General features: G+C 41.2%; 1 protein-coding gene across 1 annotated transcript; it reads left to right on the top strand.

Annotated features, from left to right (window-relative positions):
- The first annotated feature begins 7,633 nt into the window (after positions 1–7,633).
- LOC117030417 (60S ribosomal protein L17) lies at positions 7,634–8,251 on the top strand. Its single transcript, XM_033120473.1, has one exon. It carries the CDS (start codon positions 7,669–7,671, stop codon positions 8,221–8,223), a length of 555 nt encoding a protein of 184 aa, XP_032976364.1. The 5' UTR covers positions 7,634–7,668; the 3' UTR covers positions 8,224–8,251.
- Positions 8,252–10,269: the final 2,018 nt, after the last annotated feature.

Genomic DNA, 10,269 nt, shown 5'->3' with positions numbered 1-10,269 from the left:
TAGTTCTGCTCTGAGTTTTATTATTTCCTTTCTTCTGCTGACCTTGGGTTTCATTTGTTCTTCTTTTTCTAGTTTTTTAAGGTGTAACGTGAGGTCATTTGTTAGGGATTTTTCTTGTTTCATGAGATACGCCTGTAATGATATAAATTTCCCTGTTAAAACTGCTTTCGCTGCATCCCAAAAATTTTGGTAGGATGTATTTTCATTCTCATTTGTTTCTATGTATCTTTTGATCTCTCCTCTAATTTCTTCTTGACCCAGTCATTCTTTAAAAGTGTGTTGTTTAGTCTCCATGTATTTGTGTTTTTTCCTGCTTTCTTTCTGCAGTTGATATCCAATTTCAAAGCCTTGTGATCAGAGAATATGCTTGGTATGATTTCATTCTTCTTAAATTTGTTGAGGCTGATTTTATGTCCCAATATATGGTCTATCCTTGAGAATGATCCATGTACACTAGAAAAAAATGTATAGTCTGATGTTTTAGGATGAAGTGCTCTATATATGTCAATTATGTCCATTTCATCTAATGTGTCATTTAGGACTGCTATTTCTTTCTTTATTTTCTGTTTGGATGATCTATCCACAGCTGTCAATGATGTATTTAGGTCCCCCAGTATAACTGTGTTTTGGTCAATTTCTCCCTTTAGTTCTCTTAGTAGTTGCTTGGTATATTTCACTGCTCCTTAATTGGGGGCATAAATATTGATAATTGTTATGTCTTTTTGTTGTATGGTCACCTTTACCATTATGAAATGTCCATCTTTGTCTCTTGTTCCTTTTTCACCCTGAAGTCAATTTCATCTGATATCACTATGGCTACACCTTATTTTCTCTGGATACCATTTGCTTGGAGTGTCAATTTCCACCCTTTCACTTGGAGTCTATGCTTGTCCTTGTAGCTGAGATGTGTCTCTTGGACACAGCATGTGGTTGGGTTTAGTTTTTGATCCAATCTGCTACTATGTGCCTTTTTATTGGTGAGTTCAGTCTATTTACATTAGGGTCATTATTGACATGTGAGGATTTCCTATCATTCTATCTTTAGTTTTCTGGTAACACTGTGTCTCCATTGTTTCTTTGCCTTTTTGTTGTTGTCTATTATTTCTGTGTGGTGGTATTCTATGATGTTTCCCTCTGTTACTTCTTTTATTACAGTATATATTTCAGTTCTGGATTTTTTTTTTGAACAGTTACCATTAAGTTTATGTAAAAGAAAGTTTGATATTTCGAGTATTTCATTTTCTTCAGCATGCTTACTTTCTCCATTCCCATATTCCAGTTCAGGCCTTTACTCTCCCCCTCTTTATGTTTTCATTGCCACAAATTGTGCCTGTTGATGGTGGTCGAATAGCCTCCTTTAGTACTTCTTGTAGTGCAAGTCATGTATTAGAAAATTCCCTCAGCTTCTGTATGTCTGGAAAGGTCTTTATTCCTCCTTCATTTCTAAAGGATATCTTTGCTGGGTATATTATTCTTGGCTCATATTTTCTCTCTTTCAATTGTTTGAATATTTGGTTCCACTCCCTCCTGGCTTGTAGAGTTTCTGCTGAAAAATCTGATGATATTCTAATGGGCTTTCCTTTGTAGGTTACCGTCTTCTTTTTCCTGGTTGCCTTGAGGATTCTTTCTTTGTCGTTGATTTTTGACGATGACAATGTGCCTTGGAGAAGGCCTGTTGGGATTGAGGTAATTAGGTATTCTATTTGCTTCTTAGATTCCAGGATCCAGTTCTTTCCACAAGTTTGGAAAGTTCTCATTGACTATTTGTTTGAATATTCTCTCTGTTCCCTTCTCTCTCTCTTCTCGTTCTGGTATGCCCATTATTCTTATATTGCTGTTTCTGATGGAGTCAGAAAGTTCTTGTAGAGTTCTTTCATTTCTTTTAAGTCTCAAGTCTCTTTCTTCTTCCATCCGTGTCATTTCCAGGTTTCTATCTTCAATGTCACTGATTCTTTCCTCCATCTGGTCAACTCTACTACCTAAGCTGGCTATTTCATTCTTCATTTCTTCTATTGTGTTCTTAGTCTCCAAAAATTCTATTTGATTCTTTTTTTAAATTTCAATCTCTTTTGTAAAATGTTCACTTTGTTCTTTGATTGTGATTCTGAGTTCATTAAACTGCCTGTCTGTTTTCTTACATCTCGTTGAGTTTTTTCAGAACGGCAATTTTGAATTCTCTGTCATGTAAGTCACATGACTGTCATGTACGTCACACTTCCATATTTTTAAGTTCTTTTTCTGGAGACTTTTCATTTTCTATCTGAGCTGTCTTGTTACCTTGGTTATTCATGGTAAGTACTGATTTATTGTTTCACTTCCTAGACATCTACAGGAATGGGTTCTGCAACAGTTTGATAGGAAGGGGTCTTTCTTTTGTTTTCCAGTAGTTGTTGGTAGAATTTTTATTTTCTCTCCGACTTCAGCCTTTTATTCTCTTTCACACTGTAGTGTTATGTTTTCTCTGCACCTTTTCAGCTTCTCACACAATGGGGTGATTCCCCGGAAGGCGGGTTTCTCCTCTCTGAACAGTTCGCCTGGGTCATAGGGTGTTGCATCCGTGTGTGCATGTGGAGAGCTTTTGAAGTTTCAAAGCTCTTCCTGCATCAGATTCAGAGTCCATGTTTTTCAGCAGTTCTGTTTACTCCAGCAGGGATCCACACAGCTAGGTGGGGACTGGGGTGAGGTGGGTTGTGAGAGGTGGCCCAGAGTAATGGCGGCAAGCACCACCACAGCCAGTCTTCCTTCCACAATTCTCTCCCCTTTGTTGGAACTAGTTGGGCTGCAAATCTGTGTCTCCGGACCACAGTTCTAGAATTGCAAATATTCTGTTGTTTTGGTCTGACACTGCTACTACTCCACTTGTAGCACTGGGCTGGTAGGGGTGGGGCGAGGTCTGGGAAGGTGAGTATGGGGCGGGTAATCTCAGTGCCTAAACTTCCTTTCTCTGCTCAGCAGTGAGGGCTTATACCACTGTTTTCAGCCTTCTTCCCTCAGTCTTTACTCCAAGGTCTCTGCAGTGAATGTTGGGTTCAGCCATGTTATATGCTGTCCTCTCAACCCTTGGGCCATAAACAGAGCCCTAGCAGTCCCAGTTCTTCCCTCTCCCACAGCTGCGGTAGTTCCAGAATGCAACGTGCTCGGAGCACTGAGCTAGGTCTGCATCCTGCACCCACGTGGCCCCATCTCCACTCTTCTCCCTTCCCTCTTCCCCCGTTCATACAATTTGCCCACCTTTAGGTTATTTCTGTAGTGTGCCTCTTCGTCTTGCCTGTGTGCTGCGCAGGGAGTCCTTTGTGGAGTTATATTTGTTCAATTTGTTGTATATTCCACGGGAGATTTTAAGAGGTTCACCTCACGCTGCCATTTTTATGACGTCTTCTCTCTCATTTTCTAACCTGATGATTTTTTCACTCACTGACTGATGATTTTGAAGAACTCAGGTTATAGCTTTTTTTATCACTAAAAGTCCTGACAACCTCCAAGTAGACTTCAATGTTCACAAAGGTGACTCCTTCAATAGCTAGCTCTCTTTGTTCCTTAATCTTTTGATTTTTAGAGACCTATAAATGTAGTTAGCTGGCAATACAACTTCCTGTCACCCTGCCCAACTCAAATGTACATATGCTTTTTATTACTTACTTTCTATGTTTTTTTAGCTTTTTTCCCATAAGAATTTAAATGCATTCAGGTATCTCCCATTTTTAAAAGAAAGGATTTAAGCCTCCCATTCCCCCCTTTAACTACTATGCTAACTTTCACTTATTATCCAACCCTATCCAATTAAGCTTCTCAAGAGTTCTCTTCAATCCCTGTGATCCCTTTCTCTCCTACCACTCACTTCTCAGACCAGTACTTTTTTAATTCCTTGGGGAAACATCATTAGCAAGTTTTTCTTCTCATTCTACAGCTCACCCAAGGAAATGTGACAGTTAAATGAGCTGCCATTTATATTCTGATGCTTCCTAAATCTATTTTTCTAAACTAGGTCTTCTCAGCTTCAAATCTGTATATTCAATGTCTATTGAAACATTGTCTCCATTTAAATGACTTAAAAGTATCTCAAAAATGGACTGTTCATATCGAAATTTATCTTTTTTTCTTCCAAAACTATTTCTCCTACCCTATACTTCAATGAGTGCTATTGCCAACCATGAAGTTGTACATACCTGAAAAAATTTCTGCTTAATCCCACCTCTTCACCCCCCCATAGTATATCACTATTTCTGTTAATTCTATCAGAAATTCATTGACTTTTCTCCATCATTATTGTTAGTATCTTATTTCAGGTCACTATTACCTCTCACCTAGATCACTGAACAGTCTTTTCTTAGTTATTTAACAATTATTTATTAAGATACTGCTCTGGTCACTTGGGATACATAAAAATGTAAATAGAGATAAAAATCCTTGCTCTTATGGAGGTCACATTATAGCAGGTCATGATAGACAATAATCAATGAAGATAATAAATAAATTATACAGTATTTTAGAAAGAGAAAAGTATTATTTATTACAAAAAGAAAGTTAAATAGAGTGAAAGAAATGCTGAGGTGGGGGTTGGAGCTGTTTCTAGTGTTAAATAAAAAATATGACATTTGAGAAAAGACTTAAAAGAAGAATGCTAGCTATGTGAAAACCTGGAGAAATAACAGACAGAAGAAATATCCAGTGCAATAATGTCTTAGGCCAGCTTAAGTGGGTGTCTGTGCCCTATAATTAAATTAGCTTGCCTGAGACACTATGACAAGTATTTTGGATCCTACCATGCTGCATGAGGAGCCACTGAAGATGGTTAGAGTAACATATCCAAATTGTTATTTTGGAAATATAATTTCAGTCTTGAACACAAAGATGATAGTTTATATTTTTGTATCCCTAATACCTAGTGCAGTGCCTTACACACAATTTACACTCAACAAATATTTCTTTTTTATTAAAAAAAAAAGATTTTATTGGGGAAGGAGAACAGGACTTTATTGGGGAACAGTGTGTACTTCCAAGACTTTTTTCCAAGTCCACTTGTTGTTCTTTCAATCTTAGTTGTGGAGGGTGCTGTTCAGCTTCAAGTTTTTGTCCTTTCAGTCTTAGTTGTGGAGGGCACAGCTCAGTTCCAGGTCCCGTTGTTAGTTGCAGGGGGTGCAGCCCACCATCCCTTGTGGGACTCGAGGAATTGAACTGGCAACCTTGTGGTTGAGAGCCCACTGGCCCATTCCCACTGGTGGGAATCGAACCGGCAGCCTTCGGAGTTAGGAACATGGAGCTCTAACTGCCTGAGCCACTGGGCTGGCCCCAACAAATATTTCTTGAACGAATGATTAAAAGAGGCTGAGACTGGAGGCAGGGAAATCAATTTGAAGAATATTTCAACATTATAGATGAGATATAACAAAGGACTGGACTAAAGCAAGTGAGGATCAAGAAAAAAGGATAGATTTGAGATATATTTAAGAGTAGAATCTATGAGACTTAGTGGCTGATTGCTTGTGGGGAGTGTTTTTACTTGGTTAAGTAATTAGCTGTGACAACATAGGAGAGATAAGAGAAAAATCAGGAAATTTGTTTACATTTGATTTTGTTTGTTTTGTTTATGCCAGGGAGGATGGTGTGGGGGGGTAGATGATAAATTCAGTGTGCATTTCCTTGTGTTGGTAATACTGGTAGAAGACTGAGGTGGAGATAACTCATGAACAGCACATATTTCAAGAGTGGGACACAGAAGAGATATCAGCTCTGGGAGTACACAGGCAGAAATTCTCAAACTGTAGTGGACATAAAAATCATCTGGGGAGCTAGTTAACGTTTCATAATCTTAGGCTCAAGCCCAAAGGTTACTTTTCAGTTGCTCTGGAGTACAGCCAAGAATCTGTATTTTATACACATATGCACAAATACAGGTGTTCTGGTCTAGACCTCACTTTAAGAAACACTAATATGGGATTTCAAGTCAAGATAGTAGAGTGGGTTAAATGCTGTTCTCACTTCCTCCCAAGACCACATCAAAATTACAACTAAATTTCAAAACAATCATCATTGAGAACCACCTGAAGACTAGATGAACAGAGTCCTACAACTAAGGATATACAGAAGAAGCCACTGAGACTTGTAGAAGATCAGAGACACGGAACAAGCACGCCTCACACCCATGGTGTGGTGGTTTAAAAAAGAGAGGTTATCTCTGCTGTAGGGATACCCCTCTAAGAAGTGAGGGGTCACAGCACCACACGGGGCTCCACAGCCCAGTGTTTCAGTGCCAGGAAGAGATGTTTCCATAACTTCTGGCTGTGAAACTTCTGGCTGGGAATTGTGTCTGAGTAAGACAAATGCTGGAGACCCAGGCAGTCCTCTTAAAAGACCCAAGCATGGACTTATTGCTGATGGACTCATTCACTCTGAGCACCATTGCTGGGGCAGCAGTTTGAAAAGTGCTAGGGACATAGAGAAATGAACTGAATTGTCTGGATTCAGGGTGAGGGCTGCAGGGCAGCTTTCTCTCAGACAGAAGTGCTGACAGATGCATTGTTCCTTTGTTGAGCTCTCCTCTCACCCAGATGGGCAACAAGTCTGAGTCTCCACCAACCTGGCTAACACCATTTGCCCCCACCATGGTGATTCCCTGATATCCTGCCCCATCCAACTTGCAAACTGACCCAGGCTGCTTCCAGTGAATTTTCCATACAAATAGTGTGTCTCGGCTTAGGCTGTGGAATTTCCTAAAATCTCTGGAATGTTCACAAACTCCAAACAAGCAGCATCTGGACTTGATGTGCCCTGTTCCCTTACTAGTAAGCACCACCCCCAAGCTAGGTAGTAGTGTCAGCTGGTCTCAGTTCACAGCTTAGCCTCTCCCAGTCACCTCCAAGCTCAGCACAAGAGGAAAACATTTTCAGATCACATTGTAGCTCCTAACAAGTGGCCCTGGATTGGGCACAGGCACCAGCCAACCTTGGTCTGCACCAGAACCCCTCTCAAGAGGCCCCAGAATTAACACACCAATAGCCAGCTTTAGACAACACCAGAGCACCACCCAACCACTTTCACAAATGACACACGCAAAGAGCACACTGGGCATGCACCAGAGCTCTTCTAAAACAAATCCTGCTCCATGGGGTCAATTCCTGTACAACAGATCCTCCACTATAGTCATGACCTGTCCTCACAACCAACCATCTTGAGGGCCAGACCCTCTCACTGATGTGCCAACAGCAATCAAGGCTCAAGTACACACACAACCCACCCAAGATACACATTTGGAGCACCCAGATCAGATGATCAGGGAGACTGTGCCACTAGGCCCCACAGGACACCTACTACATAAAGCCAGTCTACCAAGACCGGGAAACGTAGCAGCTTTACCTAATACATAGAAACAAACACAGGGAAGCAGCCAAAATGGATAGACAAAGAAACATACCCCAAATGAAAGAACAAAATAAAACTCCAGAAAAAGAACTAAACAAAATGGAGACAAGGAATCTACCAGGTGCAGAGCTGAAAACACTGGTTTTAAGGATGTTCAATGTACTTAGGGGAAAAGTAGATGAACTTAGTGAGAACTTAAAAAAAAAATACAAAACATTAAAATGGATATAGAACATATAAAAAACAAACCAGTCAGAAATGAAGACTACTCTTCCTTTTCCCGAAAGCGGCCTGAGGTGACCTCTGAAAATGGTTCGCTATTCGCTTGACCCAGAGAACCCTACAAAATCATGTAAATCGAGAGGTTCAAATCTGCGGGTTCATTTTAAGAACACTCGTGAAACTGCGCAGGCCATCAAGGGGATGCATATCCGAAAAGCCACCAAGTATTTAAAGGATGTCACGTTACAAAAGCAATGTGTGCCATTCCGTCGTTACAATGGTGGAGTTGGGAGATGTGCCCAGGCCAAACAGTGGGGTTGGACACAAGGTCGTTGGCCCAAAAAGAGTGCAGAATTTTTACTGCACATGCTTAAAAATGCAGAGAGTAATGCTGAACTTAAGGGCTTAGATGTAGACTCTCTGGTCATCGAGCACATCCAAGTGAACAAAGCTCCCAAGATGCGGCGCAGAACTTACAGAGCTCACGGGCGGATTAACCCATACATGAGCTCTCCCTGCCACATTGAGATGATCCTCACTGAAAAAGAACAAATTGTTCCGAAACCAGAAGAGGAGGTTGCTCAGAAGAAGAAGATCTCCCAGAAGAAACTGAAGAAACAAAAACTTATGGCCCGGGAGTAAATTCAACATCAAATAAATGCTAATAAAAGGAAAAAAAAAAAAAAAAAAAAAAAAAAAGAAATGAAGACTACATTAGAGGGAATTAACAGCACATTAGATGAAGCAGAAGATCAAATTAGTGGTTTGGAAGAAAAAGTAGCAGAAAACACCCAATAAGAATGGCAAAAAGAAAAAAAAAACATCCAAAAAAATGAGGGTAGTTTAAGGGGCCACTGGAAAAATATCAATTGTACAAACATCCTCATCATAGGGATAGCGGAAAGAGAAGAGAGAGCAAGGAATTTAAAACCTCTTTGATGAAATAATGACAGAAAACTTCCCTAACCTGATGAAGGAAATAGGTATATAAGTCCAGGAAGTGAAGAGAGTCCCAAACAAGATGAATCAAAAGAGGCCCACACCAACACACATCATAATTAAAATACCAATGTTAAAGACAAAGAGAGAATCTTAAAAGCAGCAAGAGAAAAGCAGTTTACCTACAAGGGCGTCCATATAAGACAGTCAGCTAATTTCTCAACAGAAAGTTCACAGGCCAGAAGGGATTGGCATCAAATCTTTAAAGTGATGAAAAGCAAGGACATACAAGCAAGATTACTCTACCCAGTAAGCCTATCATTTAGAATTGGTTGTGAGGACTGGGAGTAATTACAGTGGAGGGATGTTTGTGCAAGGGCTGACCCTACAGAACAGTGTTCACTTTAGCATGGCTCTGGCTCCTGCCCCATCTGCCCTTTGGGTGTGTCATTTTTGGAGGCAGCTGAGTAATGCTCCAGCTTGGTCTGAAGCTGGCCACCAGCTGTGCCAGACTCGGGGATTCATGGGAGGGAACCCGCTGCTGGCCAAGTTTAGCTGCAATTTGTGCTCTGCCTGGGGCCACCTGGTATGACCCACAAAACAATCAGCAGATGGCCACTCACTGCACTGGGCTTAGTGGTGCCTCAAGAGGCCAATCTGCAAACTGAGTCTGGCTGTCATTAGTACCAGGATTAGGGCTTCTCTGGTACAGGTACCTGACATGCCAATTCTAGATGCTGCTTGTTTGGGTTTTGTGAACCTTTGAGAGATTCTATAAAAGTCTGCAGCATGAGTTAAGACAGATTGTAAGAAAAAGCCACTGGAAGCAACTGGGTTGTGCCCAAAATTTGGGTGGGACAGGGTCTTAGAGAATCACTAGGGTGGGGCAGATGAAAGGTGGTAGCCAGTTTGGTGGACACAAATATGGCATCTGCCTGCATCAGCATGCAGGGAGTGGGGAGGGCTCAATAAAGAAACAATGGATTCTGTCAGTTCCTCTGTCTGGAATAAGGCTGCCCCTCCATGCCTCACCCTGAAGCAAGACAACTCAGTTCCTCCCCACATGTCCCTGGCAACTTTTGAGCCACTGCTCTGAGCACTGGAGCTCAGAATGAGTGAGTCCACCAGGGAGTAAGTCTGTGCATGGTCCCTTTAAGGTGAGCACCTGAGACTCCAGCCGCCCTCTGTCTCTATTGGCTTTCATGGCCAGAAGATATGGGGACTTCTCTCTCCAGCATTAGAACCCTGGGCATTAGAAGCCTGGTATGGTGCTGGGACCCTTCATTCTTCCAGGGGGTATCTTCACAGCTGAGATAACCTTCCCAGTTTTTAATGGTCACATGCAGGTGTGAGACCAGCCCATTTTGTTTCTCTGCCCCTCCTTCCAGTCTCAAGGTGGCTTCTTTTGTATGTCCATACTTGTATGGCTTCAGTTCAACTAGACTTCAGGTGATTCTCAGTGATGATTGTTCTGGAGTTTAGTTGTCATTGACGTGGTCCTGAGAGGAGGTTATTACAGCATTTACCTACTCTGCCATCTTAACTGGAAATCCTCCCTCTTTTTAAAGAAGTCCCTTTAACATTTCTTATAATACTGTTTTGGTGGTGATGAACTCCTTCAGCTTTTTCTTGTCTGGGAAGCTCTTTATCTGTCTTGATTCTAAATGATAGCCTTACTGGGTAGAATAATCTTGGTTGCAGGTCCTTGCTTTTCATTACTTTGAGTATTTCATGCCAATACCTTCTGTC

Source organism: Rhinolophus ferrumequinum, chromosome 11 (assembly GCF_004115265.2).
Source record: "Rhinolophus ferrumequinum isolate MPI-CBG mRhiFer1 chromosome 11, mRhiFer1_v1.p, whole genome shotgun sequence".
Classification (NCBI taxonomy): Eukaryota; Metazoa; Chordata; class Mammalia; order Chiroptera; family Rhinolophidae; genus Rhinolophus; species Rhinolophus ferrumequinum.
The sequence above is the reverse complement of the archived record's forward strand: the minus strand, read 5'-3'. Positions and strand labels throughout refer to the sequence as shown.

What these genes read in the sequence shown, in the direction of transcription:
- LOC117030417 (XM_033120473.1), top strand. Translation starts at nt 7,669, where the DNA reads ATGGTTCGCTATTCGCTTGACCCAGAGAACCCTACAAAATCATGTAAA.